Source organism: Rhodamnia argentea, chromosome 3 (assembly GCF_020921035.1).
Source record: "Rhodamnia argentea isolate NSW1041297 chromosome 3, ASM2092103v1, whole genome shotgun sequence".
Classification (NCBI taxonomy): Eukaryota; Viridiplantae; Streptophyta; class Magnoliopsida; order Myrtales; family Myrtaceae; genus Rhodamnia; species Rhodamnia argentea.
The window spans coordinates 10,382,297-10,402,137 of NC_063152.1; the positions used below are offsets into that span (position 1 = coordinate 10,382,297).

The following is a 19,841-nucleotide window of genomic DNA, read 5'->3' on the forward strand; positions in this document are numbered from 1 at the left end:
CTACACCGATACCTTCATTCCCAACAATCACCGGATCCACTTCCGAGCTTGACGAGAGCAGGATATCTCTCGCTCCTGAAGATGAGCTAAACAGCATAAGGCAACTACTGCGCACTCCCGTGCCACCGCTGACCAATGAAACTCCTGCCGAGTCTATAAAAGACAAATGCAAAGAGTTTCTCTGACTGACCAGTGGAGGTTTCTCATCGGCCATTTCAGACTTGTCTTCGGAAGCCAGAGCGAAATTGATACTTTCTGAAATCTGCCATGTCCCGGGTATCGACAAAGCTCCTCAATTCAAGGCTCGATGTGAAAATTTCCTGCCTAGGCTCCTATCTGGCGTCGATACCTTCAAAAGGAATTGTGACCAGCTGCAGTGTCTCACTCTGACAGTATGAGGATGCAGGGCTGTCTCCGACATAGTGGAAAAGAAGAGGGAGAAGACAACTGAGCTCCTCAAGACTTATCAAGCCATGAGCGACACTGAGGCTCGCCTTGTCAGTAATGTAGCAATTCTCGAGGCACAGCTGGCCGAAGCCGAAAGCCAAGTCATTTCCCGTAGGCTTCATATGACCGAAGTGCGGTGTACCCTCAATATTCAGGGCGATGAATTCAGCAAGGCCCTGAAAGAGGCGACAGCTTATACCTTCGGACTCGATCACCAAACCGTACTCAGAGCCAGATTCATGGCAGGACAAGCAGCGCTGGACAAGGATTTGATAGCTTTTAGAGCTTCGCTCAAGAAACTGCTGACAGAGTGAGTGCTGCTTCCGATGTCGTTAAAGCTGTATTACATAAATGGATCTTAACATTACTACTTTCTCCTCTTTTACTCAGCAAATTTCAGAATGTTGGCCTGCATTTTGAGACATGGGACATTTCGAAATGGAAATGGTGTTACCATGCATCTTTACTTGGTTTGCTACTCCGATGTTCTTCTGTCGCTCTTCACGAAGAAATTCAGAAACTAAAAATACCATATCAATGCAGATTCATTGTTGTTAGAGAAAAATTGGGTAAACCAATATCTCAGAGCTGTTAAAACATCCCACGGCCGCTGCCACTGCTACGTCGTTGTCATCAGCAACATCGCAGGATGACTCATTCCAACGCTGCCGCCGCCGTCACAACTTGCGTACTAACCGGACATCACAGCCAGTTGTCTTTAACTACTCTTGACAAACGGGTCTAGAGCCCATATTTAAAGACGGTGGATCATAAATGGGTTGGCTTAAGTCTTAAACACAAGTTTAAATGGATCATAAATGGGTTACTTAAAAACTTAATGAGTTAGCTAAAATAACTATCTTAATTGAGTCACCAATATATTTTATGAATATTTTAAAACAATCCGAATTTTTTACTATTTTTTTATATTAATTTTTTCTTTTCTTTCTTTTCATCCTTTTTTATTTTTTCTCCAGCCTTGGCCACCACCGCTAGCGACCGCCACCGGTGAGCCTCAAGCTCGTTGACGCTAGCTCGAGACTTGACTAATCTAGGCGGCCACGAGCTCACTCGATCTCGACGAACCCGAGCTTGCTGGCGGCCATCACCGGCCAATAGCTACGGCGGAGGTTGGAGGAAAAAGAAAAAGGAAGAAGAAAAGTAATAAAATAAATAAAATCATAAATTATTGAAAATTTTGAATATTTTTAAATTTAAGAAATCTATTTATGACTCACTTAAAATCTAGCCTGCCTCAAGCTCGCCAGAATCAGCTGTGCCTGTGGCTAGTGGCTGGTGGCCGGGCCGCCAACGATCGTTGAGGTTCGGTGATCGACGAAGAAAGGAGGAAGAAGGAAAAGAAAAAGTATAAATAAATAAAATAAAATAAAATAAAATTATCGACAATGGTTTAGGAATATACTTTTTTTTCAAAATTTTATAAGAAACGAATTTTCCTAAAGATGATTAAATATTGTTCAATATGGGTCGGGTTAAGTCGGCTATGGGATACGTATGAATTAATTTGAGTATAGTTTGTTAAATTTGTATTGCATGAAAATGGATTAAAACGGATTAAATTGGTCAATATAGGTCAAATCATATTCAACTCGACTTGACTCGATCCACCTATTTGGCACCTCTACTACTGAATGACTAAGATAACTCAATTTATAGGGGAATTCACAACATAAAGAATAAATTCTAGATTTCATAATTTGTCATGCACACCGTGAAAAGTTGGGCTCCATGTGGAGACCACATCATTCAATGGTGGATGTGAGCTAGGCTCATCCATGTGCATGTATAATAATTTTCTACCCGTAACATGTGAGATTTTGTAAGGTCATAATCAATTGTTCCAAACATTTAAGCCATTAGAGGAAGGCGCAATTTTCTATCACTATCCCTCACACTAAGCGTGGAAATATGTAATTGACGAGACAAATAGGAATCTGAAAAGATTCCAACTCGGGAGTTCTTGCTCCGATACACTACCAACTGTTTTAAAAGCTTAAATTGTTATATGAAAACGCGACTTAATATTCAATTATACTATCAATATACATATATATTTATATACATATTTTCTACCCGTCAATAGCTTTCATCACACCCTAAATTTTAAATGGTCCAAAATAATTCATTAATGGTAAGATTGATGAAAGGGAAAAATATATCTTGTGGATCAACTGATCTCATAATTTTCTTCCAACTTTCTTTGATCCTTCTTCCTGTCTTTCTTCTATTGTGTTCCAATCAGAGAAATTTACGTGTTCCATACTACTTTCAGAGGAATTCTATAAGATTTGAGTACCATAGTAATTTTAATGCTTAGGAATTTAACTTGAAAAAAATACTTATACGCTTGTGGGAGAGAATTGAATTTGAATCAGCTCATGAAAATGCCTACAGCATAGAAATCCCCCGACAACGCCCATTTCAAGGTCTGATCTTGGAAAGAAGAAATCGGAGACTTGAGCGGTTTGGCTCCGCTTGATTGTCGGTCTCTAAATTTTCCATTGTTATGTCTAAGGAAATATTCATTTACAATCATCTCTCTAAAATTCAATCTCTAATAATTTTATTGTCATGACCAATGTTAAAGTTGCAAACTCCAAAGATTAAGCTCATATCATAACTTTTTGCATTTTCCAAAAGTTCTGTTTGATGGAAGTTTTAGGTAGAGTTCCTGTGTAATTTAGAGTTTTTGCCATGATTCTCACCCAAAAAAGAAAGTCATGTTCAATATATATATACACATGCACGCACGCACGTTAAGATAAGTTGTTTTAAGCCATTGCTTTTTGTGCGGAACAAGAAAGATAAATTCTGGAATAAATCTACAAATGTTTCCTATAATTGGACCTGAGCAAGTCTTTAAACTATTTTGTCTGAACTACGAGACGTGAAATTCGAGGGTATTCTCTCAACTTGGGGGATGGCTGTGAGGAAGGTAGACTTCACGTCATCTTTGGATGGCTACCGTCCGGGTAGGCTCGTATAGTAGCGACTCGTGCTTGGGTTGAGTCGTTGGAGTTTCGGTTCTTGCATTGTCTACTTGTGCTTTGCACAACGCTTGTTAACCAGCTTGCTGACAACGTAACCCCAGTTGATATGCACTGTTCGGTTCGACTCTTCCTACACTCGTCCCTTGAAATTCCTCATGTTTGTATATGTTGAAGGTACATCTTTTATAATTTTGATTGGAGGTGGGTCATCACGAAAATCCTGGACAGAAGTTAGCTGAAGCACAAAAACAAGTAGAAGAGCAAAAATGAAGTTGTGTATATAAAAATGGAATCGAAATAACGTAGGATAGAATAATGAAATCACATTGTCTTATTTAATAGGGGCGGTCGATGTAGAGCTGTGCAAGTGCATGGGATACAAGTTTTAGGCTTCCGATGAATAAAATGAAGGTTCGAAGATTCACGTGCATTATCTTGACAAATTCTAGAATAAATAGGCTTCATAAAAAATGAATAGTTTGAAAAATATTCTTTAAAAAATAATTACTCGTGTCGCTTAAAATGAATCAATGAACAAATTTATTTTCTTTATTGTTCACGAAAATATTAAGACAAAAATTGTTATCGATCATGAAACTTTTTTTTATTGATTAATTATTTTAAGCGAAACAAGAGATTCTATTTTTCAAATTATTCATTTTTTGTGAAATAAATTCGCCCTTAGTACCACGACACATTTATTCAAAACTAAGTTTCGTCCCATAAAAATTTGCAAATCAGTACTCCATACCAAAATCTACACTCAATCAGCCTTCCTTCCAATATCCTGTAAAAATGCATAAGAGTCAATACACGTGATAGACCTCGACCAAAAATAAAATACACATGGCAAACAACTGCAAGATGAATTTAACCTCCATTTGGGATATTTGAAAAGAAAAGTTTGGGATGAATGTTAGGGAAAATTTCAAATAATAACTTGAAATGCCCGTATTTTTAAATAAGGTCCCAAAGTATCCCGACCAAAGATATACTCGTCATTTACGTTTTTGATTTTTTTATTTTATTTTTTCATATTTCTTTTTATTTTCTTTGTTGCAGCCGGTGAAGGCAACGCTCGCCGGATCGAGTGAGGTCGGCCCTCAATTGGGGTGGCCTCACCTAGACAAGGGCGAGGGCTTCGCCGAGGGCCGGACTCGCCCACCTCTCGTTGGTGACCGATACGGCTGGCCGCTGTAAAAAAGGAAGGGCAAAAAAAGGAAAAAATAAAATTAAAAATAATGAAAATGTCTTTGATCAGACCATTTTTTAAAATAATGAAGGCCTTTCAAGCTCTTATTTTAAATAAATTTCACCTCGTATCCTTATTTGAAAAAATAATAACATTTCACGTGTTTATTTGAAATTTTCCGGTGAATGTTATGACTTATGAGCACTCGTTTGAAATTTTTTAGAGATGAAAATTAATTTCGGAAATACGTGTTTGGGCATCGGTTTAATTTTTATTACAATATTTAGCATAGGTGCATCCGTGCAATGATCGACGAGGATCGCGGTGCCTGGTCTTCTATGAGCTTGCCGCTTCGAACTTTTTTTTGCGGGGAGATAGAGAGAGATCGTCTCTTCTTCTTCTTCTCTGTGCCCCTCCTCCGAATACGAACAATGCGTGCTCGAAAACGCCCTCGCAGAGCTTCAGCGGACGATGTCCCGCACCGCAACGACACGAGCAACCGTGGTGGTGGATCGCCTCAAGACGATCATGGTAAACTTTCCTCGGAGTTCTGTTGACCCAAAAAGGCGCCATTTTTCCTCACGATACCGCCGTTGCTTCATTTTGTCAGGTTTTTCGTTTTCATGTTGATGGGTTTGATGAATGTTTCCTTCTTTGTTTTTTCTTCCTTCCTCCTCTGCTTTTCATCTGGGTCTCTAGAGTTTTGTCGGAGCTCTTCATCCAGGGACTTGGACAAGGACGGGTATGAGTGGTCTCCCTTTGTCTCTCTTTCTGGGCATTCTCTGTTTCATCTAAATGCGCTGTACGTGTTCGTGAGCTTCGTGTGTTTACTTTGTCTGGTATTGGGTTTGTCATGTGTGAATATCTCAGGGCAAACTCTTGATTCTGAGTTGAGTTGTTCAGACTACATCCATGGAACTAGCAACTCTGCATAGCAATGTCAGGTTTCTGAAATGTGTGTCCTTGTGTGCTTTGGGGTTTAGTTGGAACTGGATAAAGGATAAATTTGAGCATTTTATTTATACGTGCAAGAAATGGGTTGCAGTGCAGGATTCCTGATAACTCCGCGGAAGTGACAGAATCATATTGGAACTTCTGTTTGGTTAACAGGCCGCATCATTCATGATACATTGCGGAATGATTGCTTGGCAAAAGGCGGAGTTATTTTTAATAAGACGGATTTTCCATGGACCGGACTTTTTGAATTGAGACAGTAACCCATGATAGACGAGTAAAAGTTCTTGCCTTCAATAATTTCCCATTACATCAGTTTGGACGATGGGTATCTAAGTAGTGTTGAGCTGGTGGTTAAGCAATATGCTTTCCTTCATGATCTTCAACTACCCCCCTGCTTTAAACATCTGCTTGGATTATAATCCGAGCGTGTGAAACTGCTTCATTATTTACTTTCCAATGAATCTCATGTGCAATTTTGGCAATGCCAGGGATGCAAAATCTTCAGCTAGAAAGATCAAAACACTTCGGGCCATGTGCTGGTTTTCGGCCCAGGTCATGTCATTTTGCGATGCAGGGATTCTAAACGTGACATGGCTACATAAGCTTTCATGCAAACATTTTGCATCCTAGCATTACACAGTTTCTTGTAACTGTAGTGCAAGCACTATTTGAACCCAAAGCTAGGGGCTTAGTTTATATGTTATTTTTAATGCATACTTTCCAATCATATGCTTTTTTAGTACGGCTTACCTACAGCAATTACCACTGGGAAAAGCGGTGTTGTAGTTTTTGTAAGGTGCTTGCAATCTCCTCACAACCGCAGCACACTCAAACTGCAACAACTTGTAGCAGCTTTTAGGAAACTGCCTCACCTAGTTTTGAAGTGCTGCAACCTTTTATTGCCAAGGACACAAGTTACACCACTTCATTGCACAACCATAACATTGCTACAACTATAACAAATAAACTTTAAGTGGCACGATGTTTTTCTGTGTAATTAATCCTAGGAGGGGCATCTTCCCCTCGACTAAGTTGGTAATAGGGACTGCAGCTGCAGCACTACAGACAACCACCGAGCCTTTTTCCTTATGTTGGGTTGGCCATTAGTTTGATTCTAGAAACAAAAATTACGCAATGGCATCTTGAACAATAGAAAAAAAAAAGTTGCTGCATTTGAAGATATTTCTTAGAATGGAAAAACATCATTAGTTTCTTTAAGACATCCTTTAGTGGATCCATTCACCAAGAAAATTATTCTCCATAAGCATCCTGTATAGGGAAATCTGTTTGTTCATGAATTTAAGGGTATAATAGCCACGTTATATAATAGCACTGGGCAGTATGAGTTTCGGATGTTCTTAGCTTTCAACAAAATTATTGATAGCAAACTGCGATTTCTGGTCATCTGATAATATGTGATGCTGATTGCTTGAGTTCTCTTCAGTTATGTTCAGGTGGAATTGGCTGAAATAAGGGAAAAAGTGCAATGCCCGATATGTCTAGGTGAGAATGTGGGGCATAAATGCATTAGATGCTTTAAAATCCACTTTTTTTAAGCTAAATTAGCAATTCCATTTCAAAAGTGATCAATACATTGAGTAGACAGTTGCGATTAGCCATCACAAACTGCCTGTCTACATGAATACGTTCAAGTCCCAAAATCTCTTCAAAGGTTCTATTGTCAAGCAGTCAGATCTGACTCAGACAAAGAACTACCATATCTGGCGTGAATTGTGTAAGCACTTGCTTTATTCTCAAGGATTCTCTGGTACTAGAAATCCTAGTGGCAAAAGTTAAAAACGAAAGAACTTTGATTAGATTACAAGGTCCTATTTAAATAAGCAGTAGGTTTAAATTTAGTTTTTTCCTTCAGGTGCGACCTCTGCGTAGGTTTAATATTCTTTAGAAGGACAAGTGCTTGGACATTTAGCTAGATGAATAGTTAAACATGGTATCATGGGGACTTTTATTTTCAAAAAAGGAAAATAGTAAGTGATTAAATGGCCATACTTGAGAGTTCTAGATACTGCAGTGGCAGTTTCTTTGTCTTCGTGAATTAAATTGTGAATGAAGGATAAAATCTTATAAACCTTCTTTACGCAACTTTCTTCGCTCATTTAGTTTATGCATGAGCCTCAATTTATAGGAGAATATCATGATTTCTTTGTCTGCTCTAGGAATCATACGGAATACAAGGGCAGTAAAGGAATGTCTACACCGTTTCTGCCAAGAATGCATTGCCAAATATATGCTGCTCAGGTGTGCCATACACAATATGCTTCCTTTCGACTCCTTACAACATCATAATGTTCTCTTTAGTTGGAGATCGTCATGAACTCCTCGTTTGAGTAATCTTTTAATTTATTGAAATTAATTGGTGACATTCCTCATTTAGGAGTAATGAATGCCCTGCTTGCCGCACACATTGTGGCAGTAATTCTCTCCGTGCTGATCCAAGATATGATGCTCTGATAGAAGCTTTTTATCCTGATTTTGGCAAGTCTAAGATGGTTTCCAGCTTTCATCTTTTGTCTCTTGAAGGTGTGTCAATCGTTCCTGGTCCAACTCCTTTGGCCGAGAATGCTAAGTGTCTTCGTATGTGCTGTTTCTGTCAATATCTTCTTGTACTGATGATTATTCAATGCCTTATTGAATATCTTCTTATACTGCTGATTATTGAATCCTTTATTGATGCTAATTGTCATAGATTCGATGAGGTCCAAACCACTGGATACGTCCACCGTTCCCAGTGTAAATAGACAGAACCAATTGGAAGGGACTACCAATGCCATTACTCAAACTCCATCAATTGCAGTGAAGACTAATAGCCCTTTTCCTCCCAAGACTAAGAAAACCAAGGATCATTCCTCTCCAGGCCCTCGTAAGACTTCAAAAAGGACAACGGCATGTGGGTACTTGCATGATTTTTGCTGTTCCTTTCAGTATCTCTAATGTTTGATGCTGTGCTGCAGTGTCCGAATCATCTCATAACACCCGCACCAAGGGCGCTAGCAAGAAACGTTCAACCGCTTTGCCTACTGTAAAAACACAGAAGGATGAAAGGTCCGCCCAGACAAAATGCAGGAGGCTAGTTTTGGCTTTGGCTTCGGCGCCCACCACGGAATTGGGTCACGGAACTGCTGTCGCCCAATCTCCATCCACTGATGTTATGGGCGCTCTGGTCAGTATCAACGACATCTTAGTCAATAAACAAGAAATGTCCAATGCCCAAATTTTCAGCTCTGCCGATCAGGATACTGCCCAGGCCATCGATATGACTACAATTACCAATACCATAATTGGTACTAACTCTGGACAAGAAATCATCACCTCCAGGAGCATCACTGCTTCTGACATTCCCACTGATGATCATGACCATCCCCAAAGAATGAGTAATCGAAGGCAAGATGATCAACCTGCGATTTCTGACTCGCTCATGGGATCAGGTTCGGATACCTACACCGCCCTGATATCTTCAATACCTGGCCTCTTTTGTTAACTCAATATTCTTTTGCCGCTATTCTATCAGACACTCGATCAACACCTCCTTTGACTGCCGCTGACAACGCTCCACCTCTGGCAGACTCTGCTGCTGGCAATGAACCTGTAGAAACAGTGCTGGCGGGGTCTGCAATAGCCGAGGGATTGGCCATGACTAATGTCAATCCTTCTGATCCGACTTCGGCCGCCATATCAGAACTAGCAGCCATTCCATCTTCTGTGTCGCCTTCTGTTCAGGTATGCATCTCTGAAATCTCCAGTTTTGCCTATCATCTTTGGTTGCCTGTTTCAACAGTGTTGTTCACAGCTCAGCGGCAGAGTACTTACTTCAACGATTCCGGGATCCTCAACGGAAGTAAACGAGGAATTAATATCTCTTACTAAACAATATCAGGCGCTGAGCAACAATGATGCCCGGCTTCTCGAGGAAGTAGTAATGTTAAAAGTGCAACTAGCAGAAGCTGCGCACTGCGGTACTGTCAATAGACTTCGCATGACCCAAGTTTGGCAAGACCTCAAGGAATTCAGAGACTACAGCTCAGGCTGGGATCACCAACATTCGTTCGAGGTGCAATACCTCTCTAAGCTCATGACGGCATTTAGTGACTCCATTGAGAAATTCCTTGACACCCTTTAGACTTGAATTTCTCGCCGATGAACTGATGTACTTATCTTCGAATTCTGTCTTCGAGTACTTTGTCTAGTCAAAGAGGTACCCTTTCGATTGCTTTTATGGAGCCTGCTTCCTATGCCGAGGATGAAGTCATCCTTGGTCCTAGCTTTAGGACCCTTCCTCCTCCTTCCCGCTTAAGCCAATGCTTTCCACGGCACGTCGAGGAGCTACTTCCTTTGCAACAGGGTCTCTTAGTCGATCGAAATTGGTCGGCTTCAAACTCCCGGTTTGAAGGTTTCCCTATCTTCCACGAAAACTTTTTTGGGATAAGTGTACTAAAAGTTTTAAAACTTATCACAAAAATGCAATTGAGCCCTGAAACTTTCAAAATGTGCAATCAAGCCCTAATACTTATCGCGAAAGTACAATCGAATCCTAAAACTTTCAAAAAATGCAATCAACGGGAGGATTTGATTTTATCAATTTGGCAAATTTTAAGATTTGATTGCACTTTTTAAAGTTTTGAAACTCATCTGCTTCTGACAAGTCTTAGAACTTAATTATACTTCTCGACAGTTTTAGGATTTACTTACATCTTCGTGATAAGTTTTAGGACTTTGACTGCACTTATTCCTTCTGTTTTTCTGTTTGGTTCCCTGGATTAGAACCTCACATGGCTTCACGCTCTTCCTGGCTTCTCACCTTTCGAAGACTGCATTCATTGGTAGGCTTTCGTTCTGCCCTTATGTCTTTGTGGATCTTTCATCTGAAGACCTTCGATATGATGCCTTCCTCAACAAATTCGTTCAGTCCGGGGTTGAAATTTCAGCGTAAGAACATACAGCATTCCACTTCGTGTTTTGTCGGATCTTCGACATTACGGCTCCACCAAATTCGGCGACTCGGCGTTCACCTTTGCGGTGGGGCTGAATGTCGGATCCGCCGCGCTGCTTTAGCCGCTTTATCTAGAGCCATCTCTAATTTTCACACCTCCCCAATCGATAAGCATCCTGAACCATTCTTTGACCCACTACCTTAAGATACACACGTGTAAACGCACGTGATCAACGACTGCAAGACGGATCTAACATGCAAAATGACCGAATACGACATGAAAAATTCACATGCGTCAAACACGAAGGGTAAATTTGGGTTAGGAGTACCGTCTTGAGATTTATTCGGAGACGAAAAATTAATTTTGGATAAATCATGGGTATTAATTTGGAGGGAAATGACACCGCAAGTGCTAGGTACGGCACTCAATTCAAAGATTTTTAGCGATCACTTGAAATGTACTTTGATTATAAATTAAAAAAAAAAAACAAACAAAATCAATCATTTCAGTTGTCATCCGCAATTTGTATGATCGAAAAATCCGAAGTGAGATCAATTTATTATCAATTGGCCAACATGGCTTGCCGGAAAATCCATCTTCCGCACTTACAAAATTTTCAAATCCTTGACAGACCCACGTAATCTAGATCATGGTGCCTGATCCATGCATGACTTCCAGCAACTCAAGATTCCCAATAGAATAAAGAAGTTCAGCTCACTTCTGACAATATATGAGATCTTTCAACAGTGGCACCATCCAGTCCAATATACGAAAGAGATTTCAAGTGACCATTAGAGTCTGATAGATGAGCCAAAATTTAACATTGGCAAGCGCTCAGAATCTTCAGTCGCCCCATGGAGGCTCGTCGGGAATGAATCATACGAATGGAAGTTCCATCGATCAGAACTTCTGCTTTCATATGACACAGTTCTTCCGAGAGAAGCTAAGATTTAAGGAGACGAAGTTCTTTAGATTACCTATGGATCGACCAAGTTGTGAAAATAAGGGACAGCGTTCCAGGACTAATCTCTCTAGATATGATCAAAACTACGATATAGATCAAGAATGACGACAACCGCTTAGGTTCAAAACTTCCAATTCCTTTGCCTTCTTGAGCACAGAAAAGGCTCAGTTGGTGCTAGCTATTCTGATAATCTCGGACGTAAAAGCTAATATACACTTTATCTCCGTACTTGTGAATCTCCAGTAGCCAAACTACAATATAGATCAAGAATCTCCAAACGCAGAATAAGTACTTCAGAGACCTTGCTGCGCCCTTGCCAATCGAGCCACCTCAACTAGGAAAGGACACTCTGAGGACTCCCTCCAATAGTAGCCTGGTCCAATCTCAAGAACCTCAAACTCCGTAGATGGCCAAATCCTTCGCAGCTAAAACATCTTACTTCGTCCCTCATCAAACGTGAGACCAAGGGCTTGCCACCTCCTTTATAGGACTCTGCAAATCAAGGAACTGAATGAATAGAAAGGAAAACAAAATATGGCCTTTCACGCTTCTTTAGGGAAAGAAAAATCAAGGAAAGGAAATATCTTCAAAGATAGTTGACTGTGTGCTTACACTAAAAGATTTTGTGCCTGGAAAGTATAGTGTACCTCCTTTCCATTAACAGCTGCTCTTTCGAGGCATTTTGAGATCTTCCATCCTCACAATTTCCCTGCCAAACTCTCTTAATTGATTATGCATCCATAGTTCTTTGTTCTCTCCTGTTTTGCCCAAACACCGGTCACGGAGAATCAAGATTCCTCTTGAATGATAATAACCACAGGCACTCCACATGTATGAGGGGATTCTTTTATCCATCCAAATGAAAAACATTCAATATCGAGAAGTATCTATCTCGTGTCTTCATCTAGGGAGTCACATCTTATCTTGAACGCTCTTCCGATATCATTTTCTAGCTTCCTTCTTAATCTATCCAATGTCTCTCACCATATTTGTATTTAACCCATATTCCCATATAGGTACGAAGCTATTACCTCAATAGCCAAAAAAGCCCTCCAATCATGTCAACAAAAGTCTTTTGGACAGAGATTCATACTCTCCTCTCCAGGAGATATCCACAACTCTCCTCTTTAGGAGATATTCACAAAAAGCATGCTCGCAGAAAAGTTGAAGAGCTTTCTAAGGCCTCATTGGTTCAACCTCGTACTTATGAACCACTCCATCCCCATAACAAATAAGAACATCCTTTCTTTCTAACTGTCATGTGAATGCTACTTCCTGAGCCAAGCCAACTGAGATTCCCAACTGAAGGCTTGATTTGTTCAAAATAATGCACATCATCAAGAAGTATAAGCACTTCTATTTCACTAGATGAATTTGCTATGACACCTCGATTTGGAGTCCCTGGACTTCTACATTCTTGCTTTTGGAGGTTTGAGATTAACTGTTCTTGCAGTCCAATGAGTATTCAATCTGACATTTTCTCAAATATCTGAAAGAACACGACCTTGCAAGAGATGATGGATTTATTTTGTACACAACCTTCACAACGGTAGTCTTGCCAGTCCCTAGCATTCCGCATATTCCAAAAACACGTGCATCTTCGCCACATACTTCCACTGATTGCTCATTATGATAGATGACACCAAGCTTTTTCATAACCTCCCGTATCGGTGTCAATGCCCACTAAACTGCTAGAGTTACAAATAAATCATTCTTCTTCAGCCACTGTACAATATCCGAAACAACTCTCTTTTTTCAGTTCGCGTTGATGCCTGCCAAAGGAGAATTTGAAAATTAGGAATAATGATGAGATTAAAAAACAACTAACACCAGCCTAAGAAAATTAGAAAGGATATAATCCAGTTAAACTGTACTACACTGACCAACATGGACGGCGCAGTGGGCAATAACAAGGGCACAGGAAGTACATTTACCTCATAATCAACTCTAGCCCTATCCAATAAATGATTTCAAAAGCATGGTGCTTGGAAAAATTCTAATAAAGTTAAAGCTAATAACATTAAAAGGACAGTACAAACTTGATTACCCATTGCGTGCATTCAGCAGATCATACCCTTCATCTCAGCAATTTCTTGGAGAGCCTGCTTCCATTTAGCAATGTCCTTGCAGCCAATTCCACGGTTCATGTACTCATAGAAGGACTTCCCAACACATCCACGTTGGTGGTTTAAATCAGCGGGCTTATCACCATAGAAAATGGGGACGATGCTTTTGAAATCATGTATTGGATCGGATATTCTCCCAAAGAGGAATATGAGAATGATTCTCTGTCCAAAGGGTTTGTCGACATTATTGGAGGGCTTCCTTTGGCTATTGAGGTAACAGCTTCATACTTATATGAGAATTAAGGGGAAAATACAAATATGGCAAGAGACATTGGATAAATTAAAAAGGAAGCTAGAAAATGGCATCAAAGAAGCGCTCAAGCTAAGCTATGGCTCTCTAGATGAAGAGACGGGACAAATATTTCTCGACATGGCATGTTTTTCATTGGAATGGATGAGAAACTTCTCTCATTCATGTGGATTGCCTATTGTTACTCCCCTTCAAGACGAATCAAGTTTCTTGGTGACAGATGTTTGGTCAAAATAGGAGAAAACAAAGAACTATGAATGCGAAATCAACAAAAAGAGTTCCGCGGGGAAATTGTCAGGATGGAAGACCCAAAAAGCCTCGAAAGTGCAGTTAGTTAGGGAATCACACAAATGCACTTTCCAAGCTTAACAGCGAGGAGGTATACTTTTCAAGCATAAAAATCTTTTAGTGAGTAAACTTTCTTCCCAAAATGAAGTGCGAATGGCCATATTTGATCTGATTGTGATGAAACAATCCCAAGATCCAACTACAGGAGGTGATTCACACTGAGCGACCAATCCCTTCCCTAACATCTACAGTGAGCAAAAGAGGGAAATTTCAAATCAGCGATGCAACTATTTCAATAATGACATAAAGAAAGATTATGTGGTGCAAATTATTTCATGGGAAAAATGAGAGGAGAATGAACTTACAGAACTTGGAGGAATTCTCATGACAAAGGGCCGCAAGTATCTATCATCAGTTTCAAGAACCGCATTTTCCACGTGCTCATATTGGAGACAGTAATCTTCTCAGTTTTGCTAAATAGAGAAGTGTGTATTCAAAAAGCAACCACGCCATAAGTGCAAGAGCAAATGTGCCTCATAGAAGGCAGCTCCATATCTACCATGTTCCATACAAAAGAACAAAGAGTTAAAATACATGAACCGTTGTTCTAACAGTTTGTACGTATTCAAAGTTAGAAAAACATAGGCAGAAAGGGGTATAAAAGAGGTTTATCTGATAGATAGAAGAAGGAAAGGTCAATCAAAACCAAGAAATATGGTAGTCAACCAAGATAAGAGGGCATTTTCTGAATAAAGGAAGAATCAAAGAACCTACAAGAGAGAGAATACCCCATGACTAGAGATAAATAGAGTTAAAACGCACATAACAATAGAAGTATAGGTTAATTTGAACAAATAATAGAAAAGAAGCGTGAATTTAAGTCAAGTAAACATAACACATAAGCATGTGGCAAAAATTTGAGTTCAGTTAACAAGTTTGCTATGCTATGTCACAACATATCTAATTTTAGGTGAACAGTAGTTGAATTACATTGTATTGATCATGGACCCATTTTAAACACACCTTAATCCTTCCACAAAGGCCTCCTCTATCTATAAAATGATCCTGGCAAGCACCAGCCAATACCAACAAGTCAATATGTCTAGTCCCAATTCTGACGTTTGGCACATTTGTAGCAGCAGTACCCAGGGGACCAGGTCATGATTGTTATACAAGCGACTCGACCTTGGAGATTATAATCAGAGAACAATGGCAAATAAGTAAATAAGTATATGCCAGTAAGATACTGAAAATGGAAGGAGTATTTAATCTTTAATATTAACTGCACAATAGAGCTAAAAGTTCCGGCGAATGGAAAGAAGAGGCCGAAGCATACCAGCCATGAAACAGTCAGGTGCTGGTGAAGTATGTGCAGTTCTTTGGGTCTGCATTAACTGTGAGATGTTGAGAGTGATAAACATCATTGAGGACAACCCCGCCAAAAGTGCCTATAAGATGGTAAGAAAATCCATCCAGTGAAAAACTGATACAAATTCCAAAGAGAAGGTAGACATAACTACATGCACCTGCAAGAGGAAGAGCATGGACAACTTTGATTTTTTCATGTCACAACCACAGATACCTGATCTATACATACTGCCTTCGGCATGCTTGTCTAGCGACCTTGCAGCTACTCCTACAGCAATGATCATAACTCCGCTAGATATCCTGCACAAAATAGTCACAACGCCCAACATAGAAGCAAACTCAGCTGGTGTTAATGCAAAAGAGAGTTAAGGTAAACTGAGGATGACAAGACAAGCATAGACAGGTGGAGGCATCTTTTTTAACTCTTTCAATAATGAACTTTGCGTTCTTCATGTCAATGCCTTGAACAACTTAATATCAGTGGCTAATCATCAGCACATCCTAGAACAACTACACCAAAGATGACAAGCCTTCCATTTTCCTAATTGACAGTGACAAGAGTAAGACTTTTTCATGGTAGTTTCAGCATGCAAAAGCAACCTGCAGATGCTCCAAATAGAATATGCAGCTTAGAGAAAGAGTGTTCACATTAATATATGCGGTTCTTGATAATAGCCAAAATCTCAAAGCAGGACCTTCAAATTGCGGACATTGAAGAAAAACAGTAGATAGAGAGAGATTACAAAGCCCAGCCCCTCCAAAAAAGAGAGATCGGAAAACAAACTTAGAAGCAGGTGAAAGAACAAGTGCAGACTTGCTACTATAACGCTCTGAAAAATCAGTCATGGTTTGGTAAAGTGACATATACCAATGGATTAACATGAGGAATTTCAGCCAGCATCTGTGTAAATCCAGACAGGAACCAACTGGCCAAGCAAACAAAAGCTGGTATCTCAGATCTCCATGGAATCAAGTAGAACAGATAAGAAGAGGCAGTAACCCCCGCAAAAGGAAACCCCAAGTAAAGAGCGCCCACTCGGTGAAGCTGTTAACCTGATGAATAATCAAAGAGAAAGATGCAAACTTGAGGTCGAATTTTCAACACGCAAAACACCGAACAGGTGGCGGGCGCGACGCCATACCCACGACAAGAACGAGGCGCTTGGCGGCGGGTGCGGAGAAGCGAGGAGCGACGGGATCCGTGCCGCGGACGACGGCAGTCTTGAAGTAGATGTCGAATACGCTCACCATGTAACACGGGGTGAAGAGCCACGCCCAGACCCACGGGCCATCTCTCTCGCCTCTTCAGCCGGCTGAAGCCTTCTCCGGCTCGCGCATCGCCGATCCGCAAGATCCCATCTTTTCGACACCCACTTTTCTTCCTCTTCTAGGGTGCTCTGCTGCTGGTTTCTGCCATAACTCGCGCTGGTGACTCAGTAAAAAGCAGAGCTCAAAAGACCGGTTGGTCAAAAAGAAGAAAGTTGGATGGACACCTGTCTTTCCTTTGGTCGAAGGAAAGACGGTTTGCTGAGCTGTTGAGGAAAATGTTATTCTCACCTGACGATGTTTGGTTTGGCTTAACCTGACTGAAAATCCTTTTTTTTTTTTTTTTTTTTTTTTTTTTTTGGGGTAAGGTAAGTGTGTATTAAACTTTTCAAAAAGCTAGGTACAAGTAGAAAAAAACCAGACATAAAAATCATGAACCATGAGTGACACCATGAGTGTCGGAGAGGATTCAATGGTGAACCGGTTGTAAAATAAATAGCAGCGTCAAGGACACATGTACCCAAGGCAAAGCCAGGCAAAAGAAGTGACAAAGAGGCTAAACATACAGCCGAAAGATAGGCAACAGAAATGAAAGTACAAAATGAATCTAAACGTCCAGTAGCGGTGATAGCAGCATGTGGAGGCAGCATCAGGCAACGGTCATGGATCCAACAAGCACCAGCAGAAGAGTAAGGTCCTAAGCAGCGAGCCAGTAGACCTCGGGCAGAGGGGCAACAGCAAGTACAATAGCTGTGGATGTGAGGGTGTCGAGGTTGGAAGAACTCCTGAAAAAGGAACAGCATCCGTCCAAAAGTAGAGGAGTCCAAGTTGCAATTTGAAGTCGAATGCGGCAATATCCATAGGGAAGAAGAAGGCAGCATCGACAGCCGGATCCAGTGTTAGTGAAGGCTTCCAAGTAGCCAAGGATAGGCCCAACAGGAGGTGCAGTACCACCAGGAGTCCAGCGGAAGGCAGGGGGAGCTGGAGCATTACAACTGTGGGAGAATCTGAAAAACATAGCAAACAAAGCAGAAAGAAAAACCAAATGAAAAAAGAGGTTTAGCAGTAAGAGGAAAAAAGGTTGGAGTTCGACCTGATGCATAAGAAAAAGAAAATTTACATTTGATTTAAATAGTCCGTTGGAGTTCGACTTGACGAGATTACTATTTCATTGAGAACAAGGAAAAATGTATGGACACCCATCATCTATATGCCATTTTTTGTTTAATCCCAAGGCGAGCTCTCCGTGATTTTGTAAATTGTAACACTAATTTGACAATGTAAAATCGACAAGATGCAGATACTTTTTGATTAACTTTAGATCTTCACTTCCCTCCTCTTCGAATTACATAGCAAGGTGTAATAAGCAGTTGAGTGTCAAAATTTTTAAATAATTTATGCCCCATATGTTAGAGAAAGAAATTTTTAATACAAAAGGAAAAGAAAATATAAAAACATATCCTAAAAAAATAATAAACAAATAATGCAATTTTCAATGCGCCTCACTTCCATTGCTAAAGAAGTTGAATGTTTAAATAACACAAAATTGCAATTTGCAATGCAATTGAATTTATGTCTTCAAACATATAAATATTCCATTCCAGCTATGAGGGTGCTTTCATCTCAAGAGCTTCCATTCAGGTCCTTGGAAGATTTGGGATTCTAGAAATACTTAGAGAGAAGCTATGAGAGAGAATCCATAGGTTTGGCGAAAGATGTTCTGAACAAGGTCCTCTAAAGAGATCAAAACAAAATGTAAGGAAAAATTATAAATAAAAGCTTAAAGTGCTCTCATTTTTTTAAATAAGGACATGATAAGATGGACTTTATTTCAAATAAGGGCCTGAAATCTTCAAATTATTTCAAAGAAGAGCCTGACCAAAAGACATTTTCGCCCTAAACTTTTTTGAGTTTTTTTCTTCTTTTTTTTGGCCATTTATTTTCTTTTTTCAAACAAATAAAAAATAAAAAGGAAAAAAAGGAAAAAGGAAAAAATTAAAAAGAAATGGAAAAAAATAAAAAACGAAAATGTCCTTCGACCGGACCCTTTTTTTTAAATAATTTGAACATTTCAAGCCCTTATTTGAGAAAATGAAAGTATTTCGTACCCTTATTTTGAGTTTTCCCAAATGTCAATGGTACTATTGCTAGTCATTGGAGCATCGCTTCTTCCGGTTTTTGTCTGTGCTTCTTGCTAAGACATGCTTCGTTTGCTGCCTTGAATGGCAGAAAGACGTTGCTTTTGCTTGAACTTTGTATGTTGCTATGTCTTTTCAAACTCCCTGCATCAACTAACATCCATCTCCTCCATCTCCAGTTGGCGTGAATGCTCTCTCAACTTGCGTCTGCCGGTTCTCTGGCTCGGTGTCTCTGCCGGTTTTTGGGCTCGGCGTCTCTTCCAACTTCAGTTTTAAGCAGGGCAGAAGATAACGCGCGTTCGGGCTTAGTGGCGATGCACTTCTTGCCGTGACCCAGTAGAAATTGTTCTAGCTCGCTTCACAAAGTGCTTTGTGATTTGTTCTTCAATGTCGTAATCTTCTGGATAGCTCCAATCTTCAATCACCAAGACACTTCCACAGCTGTAATTTGCCGGAAGATCCATGGCGATTCTGTAGACACTCATCGTCGAGGGAGACGAATTCATATATCTGGTGAGCTTTCATAGGTCTGACAAATGTGGTATGGATTCAAATGGCCATGCTGGTTTCAAGTTTGGAAACCCTTTCTCATCGTCGCACCACCTGGTAAGGATGCTAACCCTCACTCTTGCCACCAACTCGCCATTAAACATGGCTTCCGACCACACTCCGGAGGCCGCAGCTTCAGGTGAAATCGACCTCCACAGCGAGGACAAGCTCGACGTCGGTGCAAGTCCTTGGTTGGGTTCTTAAGTCCTGAGTTTTCTAGTTCAGTTGGATTTTAGGGCGGAGTTCTCTATCCTGCCAAAGGGTGCTTTTTGTTTCAGGATATTCTGCTTCGGGTCTTCGGAAAGACCGGATTCGAGAGGTATTCGCCAATAGCTA

The 19,841-nt window shown here is 40.3% G+C and overlaps 1 protein-coding gene and 1 long non-coding RNA gene across 6 annotated transcripts; one reads left to right on the forward strand and one right to left on the reverse strand.

Moving 5' to 3' along the window:
• Positions 1 to 5,003: 5,003 nt before the first annotated feature.
• LOC115750367 lies at positions 5,004 to 9,745 on the forward strand. The gene is made up of 9 exons (XM_030687666.2): positions 5,004 to 5,181; positions 5,350 to 5,452; positions 7,052 to 7,110; positions 7,785 to 7,866; positions 8,003 to 8,148; positions 8,315 to 8,488; positions 8,580 to 9,053; positions 9,125 to 9,345; positions 9,416 to 9,745. The coding sequence occupies exons 1-9, from the start codon at positions 5,082 to 5,084 to the stop codon at positions 9,743 to 9,745; spliced, it is 1,689 nt and encodes a 562-aa protein (XP_030543526.1). The 5' UTR covers positions 5,004 to 5,081.
• A 1,778-nt stretch (positions 9,746 to 11,523) lies between these two features.
• LOC115750389 lies at positions 11,524 to 17,004 on the reverse strand. Of its 5 annotated transcripts, XR_004016473.2 has the most exons (9): positions 16,695 to 17,004; positions 16,421 to 16,605; positions 15,767 to 15,852; positions 15,521 to 15,632; positions 14,550 to 14,954; positions 13,568 to 14,429; positions 13,069 to 13,292; positions 12,168 to 12,884; positions 11,524 to 12,012 (listed from the first exon to the last, which is right to left on the reverse strand). It is a non-coding gene; the product is annotated as an uncharacterized LOC115750389 (long non-coding RNA). The 5 variants fall into 5 exon arrangements; XR_007197875.1 differs by having other exon boundaries at positions 12,168 to 13,292; positions 15,782 to 15,852; XR_007197876.1 differs by having other exon boundaries at positions 12,168 to 13,292; positions 13,595 to 14,429.
• Between the last annotated feature and the right edge of the window lie 2,837 nt (positions 17,005 to 19,841).

Coding starts and splice junctions, on each gene's coding strand:
- LOC115750367 (XM_030687666.2), top strand. CDS start 5,082: ATGCGTGCTCGAAAACGCCCTCGCAGAGCTTCAGCGGACGATGTCCCG. Junction 8,489..8,579: donor TCATTCCTCTCCAGGCCCTC/GTAAGACTTCAA, acceptor GCTGTGCTGCAG/TGTCCGAATCATCTCATAAC. Junction 9,346..9,415: donor CTGTGTCGCCTTCTGTTCAG/GTATGCATCTCT, acceptor TGTTGTTCACAG/CTCAGCGGCAGAGTACTTAC.